Here is a 25,439-nt window from a genome sequence, read left to right on the forward strand (position 1 = left end):
ATAAGGATGCCAGTGTCCTCCTATTTATAGGCAATCCTCTGGTGAAGCTCAATCCCACCCATCACAACGGACTCGGCACTCACCTTTGAACTGTTGCTTTGCCAATGCCGCCACGCCGTACAACACACCCAGCTCCCTACCCACCGTTGCACCTTGTTGCGCCCTGACCTTGACTCCAGGTGGACCAATTCCAACCCAACAGACAGCGACCTTCCAAGCAATCCTAGCCATGACAGAGACTAGCGTGTCCAAGAAGATGATCAAGTGGGCCATCGGCATCCCGCTCAAGTCCATCGTTGTCGTTGAGGGCCACCTCCAGGCGCCCGTCGAGGACGTCAAGACCTGCTTGCAGTCCAAGCTCGAGATCAAGCTTGAGCAGATCTTCCTGCTCGCTGAGGCCCCGCTAAGCTGCCCTTCCTTCTTGAAGACGCCAGCCAGCCCGTCGACCTGCTCCCCAAGGAGGGCAAACAGTTCGTGACCGTCGGCACCAATACCTGCTTGGATAACAGAGTCCTTGACCTCCGAGTAAGTTATAAGCCAAAAAACAAAAAACAAAAAAACACAACTGAGCTGACCAAGATGTTCCCCGCCCCAGACACCGGTCAACCAAGCAACCTTTGGGGTGCAATTGCGCGTATGCAACCTGTTCCGCCGCTTCCTAGACGACGAGGAGTTCATCAAGATCCAGGGCGCGGCGACGGAGTCCGGCGCGAGCGTCTTCAAGCTGGGCTACTTTGAGCAGACCGCCTTCCTGGCCCAGTCGCCCCAGCTGGCCATTGCCGCCAACTTCGACCGCGTCTACGAGATCAGCCCCGTCTTTTGGGCCGAGAACTCGAACACCTATTGTCACATTTAATCGAGTCCATTTGAAATTATCTTTCCTGATTTATGGGTTGATCCTAATCTTGGAATCAAGTTGAGTAATGATTATCACTTTTTTTGATTGTTTTAAACTCCTGGCTGATTGAATTGTGCAGCCTGTTCTGACATCTGCATAAAACCAATTGTCATCTCTTCACAGGTTTTCAAGCACTGGACAATTTGTATTGCAGTGATTTATTTCTCAATTTGAACCCAATCAAGCGGATATTACTAAAACTCCTCGGTATGCACACTTGAATCCTTTTGATATTTTGTTCAGAATTTGAATGAAGTTCTGATTCTGTGATATTTGTTGTTCTGATTGTTTGATTGATTTGATAAAAGGTCTGCTATTTCACATCTTTAACTTGATATTTACTGCCGCAATAATCTCGAGATTTGTCAATTGTGGAGGAAAATACCACTGCCAAGATCCAATCAAACAGGACATCCTCAATTCCATACAAGCAATTATCATCTCGTTTTCACCCGGAATAGTATTATATGTTACGATCATGATCTTCCAAAACTCCTACAGAACTCGCCGTCCTGGGTGTGTGTGTGTGTGTACAGCCAAGTTCATCGGGCTCAATCTTGAGATGGCCATCAACAAACACTACCACGAGGCCGTCGACCTGCTCAACAGACTCTTCCTGTCCATCTTCAGAGGTCTCCAGGCCTCCTCCGCCCCGGAGATCCAGACCATCAAGTCCCAGAACCCCCTCGACGACTTCACCTTCCTCAAACAGACCCTCCGCTTGTCCCACAAGGAGGCCGTCCAGATCCTCATCAACAACGGCATTGATATCCAGCTTGGTCAGGATATGGGCACCGAGCAGGAACACATCCTTGGTAAACTCATCAAGGAAAAGGTCCGTCCTTGTTCTCCTTGTTAGCAGCAGCAGAAATCCCTGAGCTCCTTCTCGCCAGGGCAAAACTCGCTCCTTGAATATAGTATCACACTGGTAAGCAGCCATTCCAATAATCAACATCAGCAAAAAAACAATTGGATATTATCAAATCATTCAACCACCAGATTACTACATAAGCAATAAGTTTCCATTAGCCATCCAACCCTTCTACACGATGCCAGACCCGGTCAATCCAGTTGAGCTTTGTTCTCTCCGTTTTCTGCTTAAAGAGTCAACTAACCTCCAAAACCCAAAAATCCTGAATGTATTTGTCAGACATTGAGTAACAGCTACTATTTCTTCATGAGTTAAGTATCCCCCTCCCCGTTAGAAAGAGAGAAGAGAGAGGCTAACGAGAAGATGGGTCTGGCGAGCAGGAGGCGAAGATATAATCTCAGGCGCGGATCCACAACCAGGAGCTCCTGAAGGCCCGGATGAAAGAAGCGGGGATTGATCCGGCGCAGATGAAGGGATATCTGGATGGGTTCAGGCTGGCTTGTCCGGCCCACGCCGGCGGCGGGATCGGCCTTGAGCGCGCTGTCATGCTCTTCTTTGGCCTTGGCAATATCCGCAAGGCTTGCTTGGCTGTGGCCAGCGTGCTGGACGTTGAGGCATCCACCTTTGTTGCCGTTACTGCCCTCTGGATTCAAACAATTAGGGTGGACTTGTTTTAATGGAGTTTTTCCATGAAATTGATCTTATGTGTGTTGGGTGTGGACTGTGAGAGTTGTACGAGAGTGTCAATGTTGAATGGAAGTTGGTGGTGCACCTGGTCTGTGACATGAATCTAGCTTGAATTATAAAGTAATTTCTTTTTCCTTTGCCTTTCATTTTCATGATTTTAGTATGGTAGTATCTGTGAAACCTTTTTCTTGACACACCCATCCATAGAACCTCCTCCTTTGACCTCAAACTTGTTTTATATGTATTATGATCCTTTTGCTTTGAAAGATAATTTATCAAAAATTTTAGGTTATTTGCTATCACTGTGGAGCTGATCTTGATTGATAAATTGATTCTTGATTTCATCAAGAGGTTAAAGTTGCAGGTTATTTCCACCATCCAGAGGTTGTGTACATGTTCCTAGGTATACCAATGGCCATATATCACCTGGAAATAGAGGTTAGGACCTCTATTTCCGGTATGGCTGGGGATATAAATGGCCTGCGATATGGAGTAATGAATTTTTCAATATCATTGGCCGTCCCGAACACATATAAATTTGGTGTTATACCCCGAGCACCCCTGGTGATAAGTTGCGCGATTTATAACTGAATTTGGGGCGTCCAAACGGGGCCTGAGTTTTTCTAAAGATCCTGTCAGTTTGGGGGAGTATTTCATCAAATTTGATTTTCCTACAGTGTACGCAGATGTAGCCTATGCAGGGTAAAAAAATACAGATATCTGAGAGGAGTAGGGGAGATGATTTGCAGCAGCTTAGCCAAATTTTAAGCTGTAAAGGCTGGCTAGCCTGTCAAGGGAAGAGCTGATTAGAAGAGGGGGAGCAGCTGAACCTTGGGCTTTCAGCTGGGGGGGTTGCTGGCTGGAGCTTCATCCCTGCAGCGGTGTAGCCGCTTTAAACTCTAGTGCAATTTATGACACATTATAAAAGGAAGTACCAAGGGTCTTCATAAGAAATCTTCCCTCCACTCAATTATTATAAAAAGCTCCAGAGTGCTTTGTACTTTTTTTTGTAAGCCTCTCTAGTGAGACTGGGCCACTGCCCAGACCTGCTCACCATGAGTGGCTTAGTCAAGCTCGCATTAGACTCAAGCTGACTCAAGTCCCTCCCCAAGCAGGAAGCTCACCATGAAAAAAGTGATGTGAATAGGTGTCAGGTGACATGCAGTAACCTGCAGTAACATGTGTTGAAAGTCCAGGGGTACTCCAACAATACACCCCTTGAATAAAAATAGCCCCCTTGTCATTATCAAGGGGGTTTCAACAATTGTTCCTGGGAGTAAGGTTGGAATAAAGGCTGGAAGTAGCTTCACATCCCCTCATTTTTTTAATGGTGAAGGTGCTTGCACCCCGCAAGCACAGGTGTTCAGTTCAGCAGGCTGCCAAGCGTGTACAGCCTTTCTGTCAAACGCACAAAGTGCGGGAGAGGCTTGTGTCTAAAACATGCATGCTTGCGTGTCACAGTTGGGCTTCTGAGGTCCTTTTTTTTGTAAAAATCCTGTAAAATACACACAGCCACCCAGTGGATAATGAAATTGGGCAGGGTGTGCCCAAGATGGGGGTCTTCATCCCCATCAAGAAGGATCTTGAATTTTTCAAAAACTGTATGTGTAGGACTTTTTACAAGCCAATTTTAGTCCAGCATGACTTTTTTTTTTTTCTTCAAACCAAACCATTGCTTATCTAATCAATAGAGGACAAGACAGCCATCCCAGGATAGTAAATAGAAACATTTTGGAGGAATTTTGTGAAGGAGGGATCCTGGTTGAGAAGCCAAGAATCAACTTAAGTTCAATCCTGAAGAGCAGATTTTTGGATTTTTGTGATCTTGCAAAAATTCCTGCTGGTCCAATTTTCAGAATATTCTTTTGAAAATTGGATGAGCAGATCTGCACAATCCTCCTCTATCTCCCACCAAACTTTTTACCTCCGGTGAGATGGATGTCCAGGAGGTGCAGCCGTCCAAAAGTCGGCTACATCCAAAAGTGGCCAACCGTGACGCGGTTGTAAGTCGGTTTTAGACTCCAGTCCCTCCTTCGGAGCTGCCCGCCCCCCCGCAGAAGAGGGACTTCCACAAGTTCGGCAGGCAGCAGGCTGCCGGGTGCGGGGCTGCACCGTCTTGATGCTCGATCACCGGGGGACAGCTTCACAAACACCGTTGATTCTATTGACTTTCAGCCTGGAGCCACCATCAGGTACACGGCCAGTCGGACACCACACCATTTGATCGAAACTCAGATACCAATTTGAGTACAGTACACCTAACGCAAGATGGTCTTAGCTGACTTGGGGAAGAAGATCAATGCCGCCTTCAGTGAGCTACAACGGACGCCTCTGATTGACGACAAGGCAAGTCATTCCTTATCCCTTTGAACCTGCTAAGACAATTTCATGGACATCCTGGCTGATACAAATGATTGCCATTTTTGTATGGTATTGCCTGCTTTCTTGTTGTCTGAATCAGGCCCTGGATCTGCTCTTGAAAGGAATTTCGTCTGCTTTGTTGTCTTCGGATGTTAACGTAACCCTGGTCGCAAATCTTCGGAATCGGGTCAAGTCCAAACTGCTGCCTCAGCTCGAAAAGCTCATCCAATCTCCTGTGAAACAAAAGCAATTGGTCCATAAAGTAGGTTGAGCCCAGCTCGTTGTAGTTCAGAAAACCGGAAAGGCTCCTGATTGACTTGTTCTGACCACCAATAGACCGTCTTTGATGAGCTCGTGGCGCTCGTCAGTCCGACTGGATCTCCCTCGGATCACGCATCTTCCTCCAATCGGCCCGCTGAGTATACGCCCTGGCAGCCTAAAAAGGGGAAACCAAACGTTATAATGTTCGTGGGTCTTCAGGGAAGCGGAAAGACAACGAGCTGTACGAAGGTCTGCTCTCAAACTCCTCACTCGGTTTCCTTCATGAATGACTACAAATACTCAACCGCTTCGTTCACCACCTGTGATATTTCTTTCATCTTCTACCGGGCTTGGTGAATTAGTTGGCTGTGTATTATAGGCGCAAAGGATTTAAAACTGCATTAGTTTGTGCGGATACGTTCAGAGCGGGCGCCTTTGATCAATTGAAACAGAACGCTACCAAAGCGAAAATCCCCTTCTACGGCTCGTACGTCGTCAGAACCGGCCTCCCATTGAAAAATCTGAAGTCTAATCTGATCAGCTCCTTCACCCATTCTGCCTTCCAGTCACACCGAGACAGATCCTATTGCAATCTCTACGGCTGGTGTCACCAGATTTAAGCGGGAAAGGTTTGAGGTAATCATTGTCGACACCTCGGGGCGCCATCGGTGAGTTCTGCTCCTATCCGACAACAACCTGATTTCAGCACTTGTGATATCACACCCAAATCTTCAGCTTCCCGCCTTTCTAAGCTAACCATCTGATTGACCCATTCACTCATTTGGCCGCTCATGTTGACAGTCAAGAAACTGAGCTATTTGAGGAAATGAAGCAAATCTCTGCGGGTGTGACTCCCAATCTAACCATCATGGTTCTTGACGGCGCTATCGGTCCGTTTAGACTCGCGCTTCCTAAAGAGCGTATTATTGGTTATTGTGGCCCTCCACTTCAATTTACACATACTCACATGAAATGTCTCGGTTGATCTTGAAGCATTCAGGCCAAGCCGCAGAAGCTCAGACACGTGCATTCAAGGAGGCCGCTGACTTTGGGGCAATTATTGTGACGAAAATGGATGGCCATGCAAAAGGAGGTGGTGCAATTTCTGCGTGAGTTTCTTATACCAACCATCAGGAAACACGAATGGTCAAATCGTTCATGATACTTGTTTATTCTCTGGCCGTTTTGATATCCGCGCCTGAATAAATTTTAGTGTCGCAGCAGCTCAAACCCCAATCATGTTTATTGGTACCGGCGAACATCTCCACGATCTGGAACGCTTTGCCCCTGAGCCATTTATTAGTAAGCTCCTTGGCATGGGCGATATTGGCGAGTTCTTGGAAACTATGCAAGACCTTCAATCAGCTACGCCTAGTCAAAATCGTGAAGAAATGAGGCAAAGGATTGAGCGCGGAGTATTCACGATCAGAGATCTTCGAGATCAAATGTCCAACTTAACCCAAATGTTTGCTATCTCAATTTGGAATTAGCTATTCTGATGTCTATCTCATGTTGATTATTTTCTGTTACGGATTTCTTTTGACACAGGGGCTCGATTAGTAAGATTGCGTCAATGATACCAGGAATGTCAAACATAATGGCCGGGTTGGGTGGAGGGGATGGTGACGAGATGTCACAAAAGATGAAACGGATGATCTTCATTTTTGATGCGATGTCACCGCAAGAGTTAGATTCAGACGGAAGTATTTTCCGAAAAAAGCGACGGGCGGGGGAAAGTACCAGTCAACTTGCGGACGGTGAACCAAGGGAGCCTCATCCACGAGTACTCAGAATAGCGCGAGGAAGTGGGACCAGCGTCGATGAAGTGGAAGGGATGTTGGCGCAGCATGCTATGTTTGCTACGATGGTCAAGGGCGCTGGTGGCAAGCGGAAATGGGAACAGCAGCAGGCTTTGAAACAAGCCCAGCAACAGTCCAAGGCAATGATGGGGGGCAGCCGGGGTGGCAAGGTGAAGCAACAGCAGGTAACGATCGAGCAACTGGTCAAGATGGCACCTGCTCAGCGCTCACAAGTTCTTGTGAGTAGTACATTTCTAACTTTCTGATCGTATACACGTTTATCATCCTGATAAACCTTCACTTCTCTACAGCGTCAGGCCCCAGCAAATGTACGGAAGCAGATCGAGGATGCAGGTAAGCACCACTCTTATAAGCCGTGTCAACTAAACTCGTATCTGATCCATGTATTAAATGAACAAATCACTAGGTGGAGTGGACGCATTCTATGCATTATCTCAGGCGGCACAAAGGACGGGAGGCCAGCCCTCAGCGGCAGCCCGAGCTCGACGAGCCGCGGCGGCCATGGGCGGAGCAGGAGGGGGCGCTGGCGGGGGCGGACTAGGATCTTTACTAGGCGGACTCGGAGGACTCGGAGGACTCGGAGGACTCGGAGGGGGGCAGATGCCGGACCCTGAGATGATGAGGAAGATGATGGAACAGATGGGCATGGGCGATCTCGGCTCTATGTTCGGCGCTGGTGGCGCCGGCCCCGGGAATCACTAGAATGCGCTCAGCCACCTATCTTCCCACCTGCTTCTTATTTCCCATGGGTCGTCTATCCTATCTTGCGTAGGCAACTGGAAATGTGTCGCGTGGTGGTCTGACAAAAAACGTCTTTTTCATTTATGCTCATAGATTTTGTATATTTTACTTGCATCACTAGATATCCCCAGCTTGATGGTTAGATCAAACGAAATAAAGCTTGGTTGGTTTTGCTGCTCGCGCTGCCCGTGCAATCCGGACGCTGAAGTGGCAGTGGAGAGGTTCCGCAGATACATACATTGACAGAGAGAACTGAGCACCCTTCCCCCAACTGAATTCACGCCTCTCGATCGAAAGGCCTGGTGCGCCTGAAATTTGATGTTCGATCCTCTTGAGCGGACCTGGGTGTTCAGCTCGTTCTGTCAAGCGGCTCGAGTCATACTTGAGCAAAGAGGAGATTGTGGAAGCTTGCTATGTATTGGCCTGCAGACATGCGCCCTTTTCTTTTAGACAGCAGACAGGCCGGTGAGCCTGGCATTCCGACTGCTTGTGCATGGAGGGGCAGCTCGATCGCGACTCCTGTGCGGAAAAGTCCGGTTGGTGGATCCAGTAAGAAGATGATCTGAATCCTGATTCCTATGGCTTCTCTGATCCCCTTTCAATCTCTCCTGTCTGGGTGTCTCTTTTCGAAAAGGAGCGCTTCTGGTCCTCTTCGAGTACATATGTATCTCAATCAGATCCCGTCATTAGGTGGCTCGCTCCTTAGCGCACCCTCTGCTTCCATACAAACCTCGCCTGGCGGGCTCCCATTTTATCTTTACGATGTCGATTATACCCACACTGTCACCCCTTGATAGGCTCCTAGTTTTTGGGAGTTTGTTTGAGACCAAAATCAAGCATTGTGCTTCTTGAGCTCCTTTGCACGTAGATTGCGCGTGTCACAGATATTTATCTTTCTCGATAGATCGTTTATTTAAATACTAGTCTCCATGGAATTGAAGCGGCAAGGGATACTGAATTGGGTTGGGTGTGGTGCAAGTGCTGAGATTTGTTGCGGATTCATAGGTGCTTGAGTTGCAGGGCTTAAAAACTTACGTCTATCATCTTGAGGTAAAGACCTGCGACCCATCGAGGTCTCATTGTAGACCCGAATGGTGTAACCTTTTGCGGAAATCAAGTCCTATTGCTAATATGGCCACTCCAAGTCTCTCCATCTTGGAAAACACAATTATTGAAACAAATCAAAACCCCACTTCAACTTCAACAAGACCCATGTATGTCTTGATCCGCTGCGAGTCGCTTATCGATCTCTATCTCCTATTTCCTCCCCTGTGTGAGCTGATAAGTTTTTGTACTGCTCTGCGCAAATGGGACGGACAAAAGTACACGTTTCGAGTCCTTGGGCTCCAGACTCAGAGCCTAGAGGACGGGACGTTCCATCAAATTCAGCCTTGATTCTTGATCGGGGGTAATCCTGGGTAATCGACAGCTTCATAAATACAACCTTAAAGGTTAAAGTTTAAACTAATTATTGCCAGGATCCATGATCAGGAATCCAGGATCCATGCGAGCGCTCTGTGGCCTTGGCAATATCCATATGAATCATTTTCAGATTTTCACTTTGTCTGCAACAAGAAATTTCAACAGGGTGTTTATGGGGTTGGTATCCATCGTCCGGACTGTTTTCCTTTCATTAGTTAGGAAAATAAAACAACAGCAAAATATGGGGAAGCGACCGTCTGTTGCGACCGATGTATGGGTTTACATAGGCTGGTTTAGGTGACCCGCTTCGCAGTAGAGTGAGCGCATACATGTTTATCCTCATATATTCATACGTCATCGCTCAGTGTGCTGCTTTCTAAAGCCATAGCCTATAGACTCGATCTGACTCGATCGATAGATTTTACCTGACTTTACACGTTGAGAAAAGGTTTTGTCCTCATTTCTCTGCCTAATCAAGTTATATAATTGTTATAGCCAAGCAACCAGTTTCGGTCTCTGTTGACCATCCACCCTGAAAGTCAAAGACCCACCAAGAAGTTAGAACAGACAGGCTCACCCTTCACCCTCCTCACCATCCAATCCACATCAGACTCCCCAGGTCCCAACCTCGGCCGACCACAGCCCACTGCCACTCGTCCTCCCCAAAACAGATTCACTTGCGATCGCTCAGCACCCTACATGGCTTCCGACATCCCCTCGTGCGGTGGCTCAAATGCCGGACAGCTAAAGGAAAACACTATCATCGTCGTCTTAGGGGCCAGCGGTGATCTCGCAAAGAAAAAGGTCAGTTTAATATATCCATATGGATATGGGTCCTTCTCTGTGCTTCCTCTTCCTCGTCCCAGTTTCTCCCTTCATTTTCTCTCCCCTCCAGAATCCTCCCTGGGCACTTATCTTCGGATTGATTTCATATGACAATCCATAAATTTCGTTATTCTACTCGGCCCCTCATGCTCTATCTCCTTTTTTTATTCATTGCAGAGTTTGTATGATTTTACTCATTTCTATCCCTCTTGTTCATTTAGACCTTCCCAGCTCTTTTCGGATTATATTTCAATGGATTTTTGCCCGCAGGTACACGAATAATTGGCTATGCAAGAACAAAGATGGAGCAAGAGGAGTTTCACAAACGAGTATCTCAATGTATCAAAGCACCCATACCGGCGATGAAGAAGAAATTAGAGGAATATCTAGGGATCTGCAGTTACGTTGACGGTCAATATAACGAAGATGCCAGCTTCCAAAAGCTAGAGGAGGTCATTAAGGAAAAGGAGAAGGATTTCAAAGGCTCCGATCGTCACAGAATCTTCTATATGGCCTTGCCCCCGAGTGTTTTCATCGACGTTGCGAACGGTTTGAAGAAGAATAACGTGCGTGATAATCCAGTCAAATATGATCAGTATAGAGGAATTGGATTTAACTTCAAAACACCTCATGGAGGGCCTTCGTCGCCTGACTCGATTTTTTTCTTAGTACTCGCCCAATGGATTCAATCGGATTGTCGTCGAGAAACCTTTTGGTATGGATCTTCCAACCAGTCGTCAGCTGATGGGCAACCTAAAGGCATTGTGGAAGGAAGAAGAGGTAAGCACAACGGTCCCCCTGATGGTGATAAATACTTGACATGCCTAGATGAGCTCGGGTATTAATGACCCAGCAAGCTTCTCTCAGACTTTCCGGATCGATCATTACCTCGGTAAAGAAATGGTCAAGAACCTGTTGGTGCTGCGATTTGGAAATGTCATACTAGACGCTTCTTTCAACAAGAACTTGATATCGAACGTCCAAATCACATTCAAAGAACCTTTTGGAACGGAAGGGCGAGGTGGCTACTTTGATGAGTTTGGAATCATTCGAGACGTGATGCAAAATCGTTAGTTTCGCTTTAGAATCTCACCGAGTTGATATCAGAAAAAGATGAGCCACTGATCTTATTCTTTGCTTACTACTTCCTTTTTGATTAACACTCCCAAATTCAAAGATCTGCTTCAAGTCCTATCTCTGTTGACGATGGAGAGACCTGTCTCATTCTCTGCGGAGGATATCAGAGATGAAAAAGTCAAGATTTTAAGATTTATTCCCCCTATTCAGCGAGAACATTCTCTGCTTGGGCAGTACACCGGGGCGGACGGCAAGCCAGGTTACTTGGATGATGATACTGTGCCTAAAGGTTCTATCTGCCCCACATTTGCGGCACTAGTTCTATACATCAACTCTCCCCGGTGGGAGGGTGTGCCGTTTGTTCTAAGGGCTGGAAAGGCTCTTAACGAACAAAAAACAGAGATTCGCATTCAGTTGAGTCAGGGTTTGAATTTACAGGTGTTTATACAACGCTTACTCCTCACTTTGTTATCATTGTTTGCCATCAGGTACAAGGACGTCACCCAAGGTATCTTTAAAGATATTGCTAGAAATGAGCTTGTAATCCGAGTTCAGCCGGGAGAAGCCGTGTACCTGAAGATGAATGCCAAAGCGCCAGGATTGGCCATGAAATCAGTCTCAACAGAAATGGATTTGACCTACAAAAGACGGTTTAGCGACTTGAAGATTCCTGAGGCGTGAGTCTTTTCAACATGAAACTGAGAGATCAAGCGACTGGTTTTTGAACAAAAATTTCTTGTTCATTAATCCGCTTGCCTTCATCTTACAAAGCTACGAAGCCCTGATCTTGGACGCTATCAAAGGAGATCGATCAAACTTCGTTCGAGACGATGAGCTAGAAATTGCATGGAAAATTTTCACGTACGCGCAACGCTCTGCCCAATCATTTTCATTGAAAGAAGTATCAATTAATTGATCACCTGTCCAAATTTTCAACTCACGGTCGATGGAACAGGCCGTTACTACACTACATCGATCGTGAGTACATTTTTTTCCAAAGAAAATGATGATCTTGGACATCTCTTTACTTCGACTGGTTCCCAATTATTCCAGAGGAAAAACCAAAGCCGGAACCGTACGCATATGGCTCGCGAGGTCCAGAGGGCTTAGATGACTTTATCACCAAACGTAAGCTCTCCTTGTAAACATGTGTTTAAACTATAAACTTACCTGTAGTTTTTCTGGTCCGGTTTTCACAGATGCTGGATACCAAAGATTTACACAGGGATATAAGTCAGTATAAATATTGTGAGTATATATTATTGTCATGAGGTATGCGAGCGGAAAAACGCTTCATGAAGAAGGGTACCTACTGATTTGAATTGATCGCTTGTTTGATTTGAACCTTTCGAATAAGATGGCCTGTACAATCAGTTCTATATTAGGGATCTCAGATTATGTACCCCTTCAGCAATCAAATGCCGCAAAACTGTAAAGAGAACGGCGAGAAATTGACCGATCACATCTTAACTCTGACTCTTATACATAACTTCTGAGCTTTGTCCACTGCTTTTTTGCTAATTTCAAGGATCATTCTTCTTAAAGCGGAGATTTTTTTCATGGTGGAACTGAGCGATATACAATGTATACGAGTATAATATATAAAGAAAATACATGCTATCTGATTATTGTTATCATTATTTTCATACGTAAATCAGGCTGGGCCCTCACGCATGAAAATAGCTTATGTTCAAGGTATTTTATTATTATTATCGCGAGTGCTGAACTTTCAATTCCGCACTAGTAGTTTCAACAAAACCTGGATGTATGTTGCTTTTTCATAATTGTATCATTGACTTGATTTGGCAATTATGGTATTCAAAATTGCATAAGTCACTGTTTACATAAAACTAGAGTTCAAGGCGGCTACGCCGCTGCACTTTGGTAAAATAATATAACCCACACCCCCACCCCACTTCTTTTATGTGATGAACTGGATAATTCAGGAGGGAAGAGCCTCAAAGAACATGCACAATATATCTGAACAGCCTCAAATTTCAAAACAGAATGAAGTTTCAAGCAGTGCTATTTTCTCAGACAAAAAAACTTTTTTCCAAATCAGATAATATGTGAGCTAATCTGGAGGGAGTGGGCCAGGCCTAAACCTGTAGATCAGGGGATGATCAAAACTTGCTCCAAATAAGATTGTAGTGTTGGAATTCTCTTTCTTACTTTAACATCAATTTCCCTTTCCTGTCACTCACAATCCCATGACTGTCACTTCATTTTCTTATATTGTTATTATTATGCACCTCTCATGCATATCATGTAATCACGGTCTGCACAATATTTATCTGCTATTTAAAAGTTTGTTTTCTCATTCAAGCAATTTCATCATCAGTTCTCAACCAAATTGGTTCTCAAGTTGAACACCTTTAGCCTGCTTCTCAAGTACCTCTTGCATCAATACTAAGTAAATTTGACTAATTTCTATAGTTTAAGCATATAAAACTCAGTTTGACCTTGGCAAATCTGCCACTCTCAATTCTCCAGTTGTTTCAGCATTTCAAAGCAAGGTGCAGGTCTGATATGCTCTTTTATTTCCATATATAGCATCATGGCTTTGTCTGAAAGGGTAATAAGCAGGAACCAGCCCAATATTGATATGAAGGATCAAAGATGCTGTGGTACATGTATCAGCATCAGGAGCCAGCTGGAGTCCACCATGAGGTTGTTGACACTACCCACCGTTTCTCTCCAGGTGCACCACAGCTGTTAGGATCTGTGGACATAATGACGTCCGACTTGTTGACATAATTACACTGACCTATGTATGTCAGTAAATGGACAACAAAAACAAACAAATACACAGCATACACAAAACAAAACTGAAATCCAAGTACAATGAACCAGGGATGATTGAGGGTACACACTGAACCAATTTGAGGGAGTAGTTGTGTAGACAAACATCTATGCTGCTGTTGATCAACACTGGGTCGCTACGCTACGCTACACTATTTCAGCGCTACGTGTTAGCGTAGCGGCAAAAAGCGCCCATCTGTTTTGCATAGCGTTAGCGCGCTGTTAGCGCCGCTACGCTGCGCTAATTTTCAGCGGCGCTAACAGCGCGACAATTCTTTGTTAGTGTCAGCGCGCCGCTACAGTCGCTACGCTACGCTGCGCTGCGCTACAGCGCTTTTAGCGGAAAAAAAGCCCTTTTTTCCCGCTAAAGGCGCTGTAGCGCAGCGTAGCGCGCGCTCTTTTGCGCCCTGCATGTTTAGCGTTAGCGCAATTGCGCGCATCTGCGCTAACGCTACGCTATCCGCTAAAATAGCTGCGCACCGCGTGCGCGTAGAGTTAGCACATATCCGTGCAATTGCGCTAACGCTACGCTAAAAAATAGCGCATTTGCGCTGCACTACGCTACACTAACCGCTATGGTTAGCGTAGCGAACCAGTGTTGTGTTGATGGTGATCAGGGTGGGTATTTTTTCCAAATTGGGTTCAAGGGTTGGAAGTTAGTTCCTCGGCTCTCCTCTTTGTCATTGCTTTGGGTGTAGGCCCTCATCTTGGGTTGGGATGGAGTAGTGATAATTTTATGGAAGATCACCTGGAGTCTTCCGTTCACAGTCGCCGGTCCACCGTGATCATGGGCTCGGACCATAGGCGTGAGAAGGGCGACGCTAGAGGCGGTGTATTTGCGGGAGAAGTTGGCCGGGCGCTGCTTCTACGGGCATGGTGGGGTGGGCTGCTTGGAGAAGGAGCTGAGCAAGAGCCGCAAGATTGCATTGGAATAGATCGGAATCATTGGTGAAGACGTCCGACGTGGAGAAGAGGCGGTTGAGTTGCTGACGCTCATCCAACGCAGGTCTTCCTTCAAACTCGTGGGTGACCAATGGCCACTATATTATTCAGTTATAGCAGCTGCAGTGTGTGGTGGAACGTCGTGTCGCTGTGTGGAGAGAATCAGGTTCTGGATCATCTCGATGTCCATTAATGGGGAAAGATGCCCTCGGACGGAGAGCCCTGACTTTTGTTTGTCTGCTGTGCGGGATAAGCTCAATATCTTCACAGATTTAACGCCGACGAGGCCGAGGGCGCCTGACTATCCAAGCTCGATGCAAATGGACCTGTGGGTTGTTGTTCTTTGGCTTGCGATGGACCAGGTTGTTTGGCCAATGCATCCAGTACCTCATCCTTCTTGCCAGAGTCTTTGTCTGCTGACAGCACCACAAATGATGAAACAACATGTCATCCACGGTAGCGTCCGATGAGGAGGTTAGTAAAGGTATAATGGCTTACAAGGAAGGCAGGCCAGCCGCCCGATTAGTAATTTTGAGTTTGTCAAGGGAGGTGCGGGTGGGCAGGACGCCGGGGAGGACATGATTTTTTCTGGAGTCAAAGCTGATCATCAGAGCATCCACATCCGTTGCTAAGTTAGTCTGGACTAACTAGCTCGGATTACGGTCGGAGTAGGCTAATCCGAGTGGCCGACTGCATTGGTGTAGATTGGGAGGTCCGAGGCTGTTGGAGATTATGTGATTAGGTGCCTGTATGGTATGTGTTTGGCACCTAAACACATAGAGTTCATGCCATTGAGCATGATGCATATGCATTTTGGAGGTTAGTCCAAGGACTAGTGGGGGCTAGATTTATACCCCACTAGCTCCAAACCAAGCTCCGGGTCAAGTTGATCCCCGGTTGATCCAACCCGATGCGGGTGCGGGGTCGAACTAAGTGCCCTAATCCGGGCTAACTTAGCGCCCGGTGCGGATGGTCTCAGGACGTGGAAGGGGAAGTAGGAGGGGGGGTTGGCCGTTGAAGCGTTTGAGGAGCCCCGGGGAGAGCGGAGGTATTGTTGCCAGGCATAGTTTTGGGCGAACTTAGCACAAGTCCCTTGCCTGCCGGGGGGCAGGGACGCAAAGCGGAGTGCGACCTCCCGTCAGAGAGGGACTTGTGTGCAATCCATGATTCCTGGCGTGAGAGCCCCGCGTGCAGTTAGATGAGTCACCTGTAGCAACACCAGTACGATACTGGCCTGAATAGATTTTGGATGTACAATAACCTCACACAATATCAGCTAGCGAACTTAACTAAGTCCCTCTCTCGCCTGAGGCTTTGCCGGAGGGACTTATGACTTATCAGGAATTCTCGCGTGAGAGAACCGGATATTTCAGCCCTCATTTTGTTACATCCGCCGTATCTCATTTAATTCTCAACCATCATTCACAAGACCAACTTTTTATACATTGCATGCTTTTTCTTATATTTTACACATTTTTCAGATTGTCTATTTCTTAACTCAAAGTTTTTAAACATTGGATTGAGAAAATAATAATTCAATAAAAGTACAGCGCTTTGGCTGAGCGCGCTCGGACCTTTTCTGTGTGATCCGGTCAATTTCTTCAAAAATGAGACTTTTCAAAAAATAAAAGAGGGATGAAGATTGAGGCAAGGGAGTCTGAAATTATATGAGAAGGAGGGGCAGATGCAGGCATACCATCCACCAAAATCTTAGAAGGTTTACGATGGTCAGAATTGAGTTCTGGTGGTTCAAAGGAAATCACCACCAAAACAAAAATATCTCTCATGCAAGAATCCCTGATTAGTCATAAGTCCCTCCGGCAAAGCCTCAGGCAAGAGAGGGACTTAGTTAAGTTCGATCAGCTAGCATTGCGCCAAGATGATGAAAAAAAGACCGGATAGGGTGGGGTAAGGCTTACAAGAGGATGTTTTGACTGGACAAGACAACCAGTTGTTGGCGACGCGAGTAAAAAGGGCTGGTTGTGGTGGCCTAGTGCAAAGGAAACAGCTTTAGGTGCAAAAAACGGTTGAGTTTTCCTCAATGAGACACCTAGACTTCAGGCAACAGTTGCTGTGGCAGTGTGGCATAGCGGCAGCAGGAGGGGTAGCCAATAGTGTGATAGGATTTGAGACCCAAAGAAGTTAAAAGGAGAGTGATCGCCAACTTTTTATTCCCCAGGGCAATTGGGGATGCTGCACTTCCAGCTACCCATTGTCCTCAACCCCTCCGCTGTTGCACGTGCGCAGTTTGAGGGGCAAAGAGTGGGCCCCCCACTGGTCAGTAGCCTTTGCTGCGGGCCGGGGGCCTTCACGTCCAACCTTTTTGACCCGTGCGCTTGACGCGGGCTGGAGGTTGAGCCTGGGCGCACAGCAATACTGATGTTGGAAGGCTAGGTTGAGAATTTGAAGTGCTACATTTTTTTTGATTAATATAGAAAAGTTGTGGATTTTGCATTGGTTTTTTGTACAATGGGGAAACTCAAGATTTTTTTTTTCTCAGTTTGTGTGTTTACAGGGGGAACCCTTGATTTTTTTTTGAGGGTTCTGGAAAATCTGTGTCTTTAATAAACTTGGATCATAAAGCCAATTTTGGCTGGGAGATGTCAGCGTGCATAAAACTTAGGGCCTGTACCATGGGCCTCAATGTTGAGAAATTTCAATCATTTTTGCCCTGTACACAAAAATTGAAAACTAGCGGAGGGTTCAAATGTTGAAATTTGTCACATTTGGGCTCAAGCCTACATTTTGGCTAGGCTCAGTTTTTGTCCCAAGAAATTTTGAGGCAAATAAATTTGGAAAATTTCAATTTTCATGCCCTATGGTACCGGCCCTTAAAGTGACATCTCCCAGCCAAAATTGCAGTTTATGATTTTATGTAAAAAAATCTTATGCAATTTTGAATACCATAAATATACCAAGAAATTGGAATCTATTGCAAAAAAAGTGATCAATGGAGAACTTCCCCTCACAATCAGGTACAAACTTAACTAAGTCCCTCCCCTGCCTGAGGCTTTGCCAGAGGGACTTATGACTAATCTACATTTCTTGCATGAGAGATATTTTTGTTTTGGTGGTGTTTTGCTTAGAACCACCAGAACTCAACCCTGATTATCCCAAACCTTCTAAGTTTTCAGTGGCTGGTACGCCTGCATCTGCCCCTCCTTTTGATATAATTTCAGACTCCCCCACCTGCATCTTCACCTTCCTTTTATTTTTTTACAATGGGGCATGCTAAATGCACCCCAAGCTTTTGCTTCATGTACACCAAAGAAATGGGGTACCCAGTTGGGTACCCCAGTAAGCTTGGGGTACTGGTAAATACACCCCAGTTTGCATGGGGTATTCACCTGAGCACCCCAAAATAGTTGGTGTACCGGGACACAGAGACTCAATCTTGGGGTAAAACCTCTTATACCCCAAGTAAATTGGTGTGCACAGTGCGCGCACCCCAAAAGCAACCGCTGGTCAACAGATTTGCACCCCAATTCAAAAATTAATGGGGTGCATCCCCGAGCACACCAAGAACTTGGGGTGCATCTTGGGGTGTGATTGAATTTGTGGGGTAAATTAGGGAGAAAACCATGAGTGGTGTACAGGCTTTCATCGTACTTGAAAAAGTTCAAGTTCTTGAGACAATTTTTATTTATTTATATATGCATGTGTAGTCAGCAAGAAAAGAAAAATCCAAGTTTATTAAAACCACAGTTTCACAGAAATTGACTTCATGGGTTCATGCTGCATTTCATTGAAATTGCAGGCCAAAAAATAAAAGTTTGGTATTTGTGTTTTTTAAGTTTGAAAAGTTCAAGTTTGTTTTTTTGTTTGAGTTTAGAGTTGTTTTTTTAAGTGTAAATCTTTGGTTTTGTTTGAGTTTATTTTATTTTTTTGTGTGTTTTGATTGTGGTCATATTTTTTGTTTTGTGTGAGTTTGAAGTTTAAATTTTTTTTCAAGATTAGAATTTTTGTTTTTTCAAATCAGGAAGGGGCCTACTCAAGTGAAATAGGGGGCCTTCAGGGAGGGGGTGGGACGAAACCAGATCCCCTGGGGGGACAAACAGCTTCACCCCAGCCCTTTAAGTATCTCCCAGCCACCCGACCGGTCCGCATATTCCCTCCTTGAAGGATCGTTCCCGCGCGCGCAGGGGACATCCTTCAAGGGTGTGTTACACCCAACCAGCGGCATGCCAAACTTGCCAAACATGGCAGTTTCGCTGCCATTTACAGTCGATCGACTTCGTTCCTCTTGTCAACATTTTTTCATATCCCTCCCAGGACCTAACCCAGGACCTAACCTAAGGGCTGGTTGGGGTGGTTGAGAGGTGGGATGTTGTCGGATTCCGACTTAGTCGAAATCCGAACTTCAAGTCGCGCGAGGTATGGCAGCCAAACTGCCATGTTTGGCAAGTTTGGCATGCCGCTGGGTGGGTGTAACACACCCTTGAAGGATTGCTCCCGCGCGCGCGGGAACAATCCTTCAAGGAGGGAATATGCCAACTACTCAGGTGCTCCCAGCTCGCATATGACACCAGGTGAAAAAAACCCTGGTTGCAGAAATCCTTTGCAACCACCTGAACACCACAACGTGTTGCGAGGGCCCTCCACCTGGGCAGACAGAACGCTGGCCTGTACACACTCGTCCGAGTGTTTACAGGTCAGCTTGAGAGGGTTTTTCCTCAGGGTGAATCAGATCTCCTCCCTGCAAGAATCAGAAGAACTAAGAGTTTTTATTTCACAAGAATTTTATCGTCTGAATGTAGAAAAGTTTGTGGGAAGAACAATGGTTGCTCTTACCTAAGAGCAAGGGTAAAGTGGACCAGGAGCCTCCTGAGACAGGCGAGGTATTTTAGGAATGAGTTTAACAAGCTTTTGTAGCGTAAGGAGGAATGCAGGGCAATTTGGTTAAAGTAAGGAAGAAGGTGTAAGGTTGAGAATTATTAAGAAAACGCGAGTTCGTTGGTGTGATGCCCTTAGGCGGAGAATTAACAAGGTTATATAAAGTTCCAAAAGTATTTGTAGAAACAAGCAAGATGAAGAGAAATCAAGATGATTTTTAGTGTTTTGTTTGGCTTTTTAGTTTTAAAGGATGTGGAATGCAGAAGTGCTGGAATTAGTCGAGCGAAAGCGCTAGAAGTGATGAGAGTGCAAAGGTGGGACGAGTGAGTAAGCTTGTTGGCTGAGCAGCAGTCCTTTTTATAGATGATTCTCACTGTACTAACAGGTTAGAGGCCCAACAAATTGGGAATTCCTTCTCGCTGAGGTACTCAGGGTTCAGAACCAATTGGCGCCGCACCTGACCAGGGGCCAGGGTTGGGGGCTGAAACAACGCCTGCCAAAGCTGCGGTAATTGAAGTTTTTATTATACATGATCAGTTTTGGGATGTGGCTGGTTTCGTTTCATCAACAGCGGCACGGGTTCCCTGAGAGGAGGAGCTTACAGTTTAAGAATTCCTCCGTGTTGGGTTTCACAATCTGACACTCCCGCTGCCCGGTCTGTGCCGGTCATCGAGGGGACGCACTCCTCTCGATGACTGGCCATTGAGGGAACTCACACCTCTCGATGGCCGGTTGACCGGTCTGACCGGCCATCGAGGGGATTCGGATATCCTCCCGATGACCGGTCTGTGCCGGTCATCGAGGGGACTCACTCCTCTCGATGACCGGTCTGACTGGCCATCGAGGGAGCTCACACCCCTCGATGGCCGGTTGACCGGTCTGACCGGCCATGGAGGGGATTCGGGTATCCTCCCGATGACCGGTCTGCACCGGTCATCGAGGGGACTCACTCCTCTCGATGACCGGTCTGACTGGCCATCGAGGGAACCGGTCTGACCGGCCATCGAGGGGATTCGGATATCCTCCCGATGACCGGTCTGTGCCGGTCATCGAGCACTCCTCTCGATGACCGGTCTGACTGGCCATCGAGGGAACTCACACCCCTCGATGGCCGGTTGACCGGTCTGACCGGCCATCGAGGGGATTCGGATATCCTCCCGAAGACCGGTCTGCACCGGTCATCGATGGGACTGAGATCTCCACCCGATGACCGGTCTGCGCCGGTCACCGAGGGGAGTCACACCTCTTGATGACCGGTCTGTACCGGTCATCGAGGGGACTCAGATCAGCTCAGATATCCTCCCCGTGACCGGTCTGTGCCGGTCATCGAGGGGAGTCGCAACTCTCGATGACCAGTCAGACCGGCCATCGAGGGGACTCATTCTCCTCTCAATGACTGGTCTTTACCGGTCACCGAGTGGACTCATATCTCCTCGCCATCCGGTCATCGAGGGGAGTTACACCTCTCCTCAATTTACCGGTACAGACCACCAGTCATCGAGACCTCCTCTCATCTGTGCCAGTCATCGAGAGGGGATCAACTTCTCTACACATGTGGCACAACACCCATCCACCTCAGATTGCAAAGTTGCTAATTTCTCTGTAAATTCCTCCAATATCTGACCAACAAATCTAAACATCAGATCAACAAACATCTCAACACAATCTTCATCTTTCAAGATTTTTTGACAAGGTTGGACACTCACTTGATTTCAATCATGGTGACCTGACACTTTAGCAGTCTTATTGGTCTGCGCAAACAATGATTCATTCTAGAGATGGACCAGGATTTGAACTGATGCCAACAGATTTTTACCATTTGCAATCAAGTGATATCCATGCACAACCTCAAATGCCCAATCTTGAGCCTTGCATGCTAGCTGTCTCTGTAATTGTTTACATTTTTCCCAAATTTCATCAAACTTAACCCTCAGGATGTTTCCAACCTCTCAGACAAGCAAAGTTGTCAGAAAAGTAAATTGAATTGCAAGGCTTGGTTTGCACATAGAAATGGAGGAAAAGCCAAAAATGTGGAGTGCACATAGTAAAATTTTGGAGTACATTCAGGCTGGAACTACTTTTAATTCAGGGAATATTAATTTGACATCAATTAAAATGTACTGCGGCCTAAAGACCAACCTGAGAGAACTATGGGATCTCAATCTTAGAAGTATATTCTACCCCCTTGATGATTTAATAGAAATTTGAAAACATCAATCTGGTCAGATCAATGTCTATGATTAACTAATATCTCCCTGAAGTATGGTGTTGTAAGCCAGTTTGGGCACATGCCAAAATTCAGCCAAAAAGCGGCCAAGCATGTGTGGCCAATCCCATAGCCCGCTTGGCCAATCCCAAAGCCTGCTTAGCCAATTCCAAAGCCCGCCTGACACACTCCCAACCCCTGCTTTGCACATGGAAAAGCTTGCTGGGTTTGGGACAAAGCCCTGCTGGGCCAATTTCAAGTGAGGGTGCCACACCACCAAAAGCTGTGCCTGCCATCAAGGAGAAACATTTTACCTCCTCAAGGGTATGTTGTTGCTGCCTTTCAAGGCAGAGGCAAGGGCCAGAGTCTGATCACTGGCATGTGCAGTGTGCATTCCAAGTCACATATTCCATTGGCCCAGAGATTGATCCTGACCAAGCAGGACTTGGCTGTGTGCAAAGTGCTGCCTCTCATCAATCCTGCCTGATCGAGCCCCCTGGGCACATAAAAAACCCCCAGTGTTGCTTGGCCAAGGAGTTGGGCATGTGCCCAGACACGCTTACAAGACCATATGTATGTATATCCTCAGGAAGAGGCTTTCCATCAGCAGACTTAGGCTAGAATGAAATCATAAACCTTCAAGCCAAAAAAAAGATGTATCACCCAAACACTTAAAGGAGTGTGTTAATTCTCAAACAGTACAAAAAAAAGCAGCACTCAAAAGCTTTGTGAATTTATGATTTTATGCTTACAAATTTATGATTTCAAATTTGAACACCATTGTTGAATAGTAAATCCAGAGATCACTTCATGAGGATCACAATTATTCCATACAGCTTAGATGCTGAGACCTGGGAGTGCAGCGGCGAAGCCGCCTTAGCCTCTAGTTAAACACCAAAAAAACAAGAAAAAAAATCAAGCACGGGCAAGGGACTTGCAGAAGAGAGCAAGGCCCGCCTGGATGTGAGTCAACCAGCTTTTGGCATTTTGTGAAGTCACCCGGGTTGCCAAGACGGGAGGGGGGATGGGTTTCACACCATCATTCCCTACCACATTGGCCAAAACCCAATGATTATCGTTGATGTGGAGTAGATAAATTGAGTCTGATTGGCCTGAGGGACCAATGCGTAACGGAAGGTAGGTGCGGCAATCTTTCAGAGAGAGGAAAATGATTGGACGTCCGTAAGTGTTGGCGAGTATCTGACCGTGATCCAAGCTGGAAAGCCATTTGTTGGGCTCGATCCTTGTCGCCTCTTTTTCCACCTGAAGGTTTTGAACAATCCTTTTCATGGGTTCGTCGCCGCCCTGTAGTTTGGAGTAGACCGCTCGGTATTCCGTTGCTTCCTTGAGCATCTCCTTCCTGACACGGAACCACCCATCTTCTTGGTAACCAAGGGCTTTGGCCACACAGTGAAATCCACAATTCCCATCGCCAGCGGGATTGAAAATATCGAGAATGAACTCTTGGAGATGTACGGGAATCTGGGAAATGTAGTCAGGCTGATCAAAGCTCACATCAGTCATTTGCAGACACCAAAACATCAGACAAATGATAATGAAAAGCTTTACCTTCACAGACACTGTCACTCCTGCATCGGACACTTTGACAATTTTGCCTTTAATGCTGTCACCTTTATCACTGTCATTGTCATTGACGTCATCATCATCGTCGCCATCACTGCCATCGCTGGAGCCGGACTTGTTGCTGTATTCAAGTGATTCTTCTTGTTTGGAAGATCCGATATCATCGCCGCCCGTTATCTTGACTCTTTTAGATTTTGTTTTTGTAGATGCCTTCAACGCTCGTTTCTTAGCCATGTGTTCGTGTTTTAGCTTAGCTTCAATAATCTCAAACCCCAAAGGATTTCTTGTAGTGGCAGTTGTAGATCGTGTTGAAATGTTGTAATCCTCAGTGGTCAAAATCATCACATCAGGCATGGACTTGGTAGCCTAGTTGGTAAAGGCAGCACTTCTAGTATAGTGTCTTAGCTTCAAGCTAAGGTCGCTGGTTCAAATCCTGCCCAAGTCAATCATTTTCTGCTAAGCGTCTGCAAAATGCATTGTTAGTTTTAACACGATTAACAGTCAAAATATGCTATGCGCATGATATGCATTTACATGAGATTATGCAATATTGTACTTATGCAATATGCAGCTTTGGGGTATGACCCTACTTTGGAATATGCAAAATCCACTTCTGCCACATGCAGCTTTGGGGTATAACCCTACTTTGGAATATGCAAAATTCACTTATGCAATATGCACTCTCATTGTATAGACTAGCTCAGGAATGATTGACTTCAGGGTCTCCTATTCTCCCACTGTGGATTAAGGAGGTGTGTTGAAATGTTGTAATCCTCAGTGGTCAAAATCATCACATCAGGCATGGACTTGGTAGCCTACACCACCCGCAAACGGGTGTGGTTTCCTCCGCAGCCACACCCAGTGGTTTTCCAGGAGAACTCGCGCGGCCCCGGAAAACTTGTGCGGCCCCCCGAAATGTCATGGGCGGATATCACCGGGGTAATATTACTCTATAATCCAAATCACTAGACCGGTCATCTGGCTGGTCACCTTTTGCACAGCTTGATAACCGGCCGGCCGGTGCGTACCGGCCAGCTCATCGAAGTACATGTGTATGTCCCTCGATGAGGTACAGCTATTGTGTAAACAGTTGCGGTTTTGCGCCTTTTCAAATTTTTTTTTCGCGCGCGACCTTTTTTTTTTGCCCCCAATCTCATTTTCCCCCCCGGCGCACAGACGCAGGAATCCCCCGAGCCTGCTGCTGTGGGTGCTGCCTTACATGTATTTACCAAAAATCAAGGCATCAAACTCGGCCCGACAGAACCCGCTCACCTCATCAGCAACAACGATCGATCTCGGCCCAACGGAACTAACTCATAATTATCATTGGGATCTGGTTTGCTTGACGGAACCTGCTCACTTCATCGGCGACAGCAATTCATCTCAGCCCGACCGAACTCGCACAATTCATCGGGATCTGGTTCCCGCCGGTAAGTCCATCACATTGTCCATTCAAAAACATCACTACATCCTCCACCCATCCCCAAGAGCGCTATGGTGTGCAGCTGGGGCGACGTTGTCTCCTCGCCATGTGTTGTGGGGTCGAGTGGAAACAGGCTTTGTTGCTGTGGGACCTTTGGCTCCTTCTTTGTGGGATAGAGTGGAGGGGGTGTGTGTGGCCGGAATGGCCGGACCAATGTTAATTTCCAATTGTTTTGTTTTTTGTTTTTTTGAGCCGCTGGAGAGCCTCGAGGACGCCGGTAACAGCCAGTATCATGCCTTCAAGCGAACCAACTTTGCGCAGAAGCCTCTCTAAGAGAGTGTTGCCCCCGCAACACCTGCAGAGAGGCTGCTTAAGCTAGACGCCCGTGGCCACATCAGCACCCGCAACACTCGGAGCCGAACCAAGGACCGCACACTCATCCGACATCAATTCTCAAGAGCCCCTTGTCCTCCAATACGGCAATTGTGGACTAGAAACTATACATTTACAATTGTTCTGGCGAAAAAAAATTCTGGTTTTCTATTCACCGATCTTAGATAGACTGGATCGATTCGCGAATGAGCATTTGGCTGGCGGCGGGTCCCGGAGGAGTGACATCCGAGTCTTAGATTCAGGCGGTGGGCTCGCTCGGCTGGTTTGGGAAATCGCCAATCGTGGTGAGCCAT

General features: G+C 46.5%; 5 protein-coding genes across 5 annotated transcripts; 4 read left to right on the forward strand and 1 right to left on the reverse strand.

Annotated features, from left to right (window-relative positions):
- Positions 1-579: 579 nt before the first annotated feature.
- PtA15_5A468 (uncharacterized protein) lies at positions 580-856 on the forward strand (the record flags this gene model as incomplete). Its single annotated transcript, XM_053169232.1, has 2 exons — positions 580-601; positions 663-856. The coding sequence occupies 2 exons, from the start codon at positions 580-582 to the stop codon at positions 854-856; spliced, it is 216 nt and encodes a 71-aa protein (XP_053020450.1).
- Positions 857-1,460: 604 nt separating this feature from the next.
- On the forward strand, positions 1,461-2,446 carry PtA15_5A469 (uncharacterized protein; the record flags this gene model as incomplete). The annotated part of the gene is made up of 2 exons (XM_053169233.1): positions 1,461-1,733; positions 2,189-2,446. 2 exons carry the CDS (start codon positions 1,461-1,463, stop codon positions 2,444-2,446), a joined length of 531 nt encoding a protein of 176 aa, XP_053020451.1.
- A 2,278-nt stretch (positions 2,447-4,724) lies between these two features.
- On the forward strand, positions 4,725-7,600 carry PtA15_5A470 (uncharacterized protein; the record flags this gene model as incomplete). Its single annotated transcript, XM_053169235.1, has 11 exons — positions 4,725-4,802; positions 4,918-5,079; positions 5,154-5,327; positions 5,441-5,565; positions 5,645-5,746; positions 5,880-5,968; positions 6,079-6,187; positions 6,292-6,543; positions 6,627-7,116; positions 7,189-7,231; positions 7,305-7,600. The coding sequence occupies 11 exons, from the start codon at positions 4,725-4,727 to the stop codon at positions 7,598-7,600; spliced, it is 1,920 nt and encodes a 639-aa protein (XP_053020452.1).
- A 2,160-nt stretch (positions 7,601-9,760) lies between these two features.
- PtA15_5A471 (uncharacterized protein) lies at positions 9,761-12,348 on the forward strand (the record flags this gene model as incomplete). Its single annotated transcript, XM_053169236.1, has 11 exons — positions 9,761-9,865; positions 10,108-10,452; positions 10,556-10,666; positions 10,754-10,955; positions 11,064-11,376; positions 11,452-11,640; positions 11,735-11,824; positions 11,919-11,941; positions 12,017-12,091; positions 12,163-12,196; positions 12,321-12,348. The coding sequence occupies 11 exons, from the start codon at positions 9,761-9,763 to the stop codon at positions 12,346-12,348; spliced, it is 1,515 nt and encodes a 504-aa protein (XP_053020453.1).
- A 12,841-nt stretch (positions 12,349-25,189) lies between these two features.
- On the reverse strand, positions 25,190-25,439 carry PtA15_5A472 (uncharacterized protein; the record flags this gene model as incomplete). Its single annotated transcript, XM_053169237.1, has 2 exons — positions 25,190-25,243; positions 25,302-25,439. The coding sequence occupies 2 exons, from the start codon at positions 25,437-25,439 to the stop codon at positions 25,190-25,192; spliced, it is 192 nt and encodes a 63-aa protein (XP_053020454.1).

Source organism: Puccinia triticina, chromosome 5A (genome assembly GCF_026914185.1).
Source record: "Puccinia triticina chromosome 5A, complete sequence".
Lineage (NCBI taxonomy): Eukaryota > Fungi > Basidiomycota > Pucciniomycetes > Pucciniales > Pucciniaceae > Puccinia > Puccinia triticina.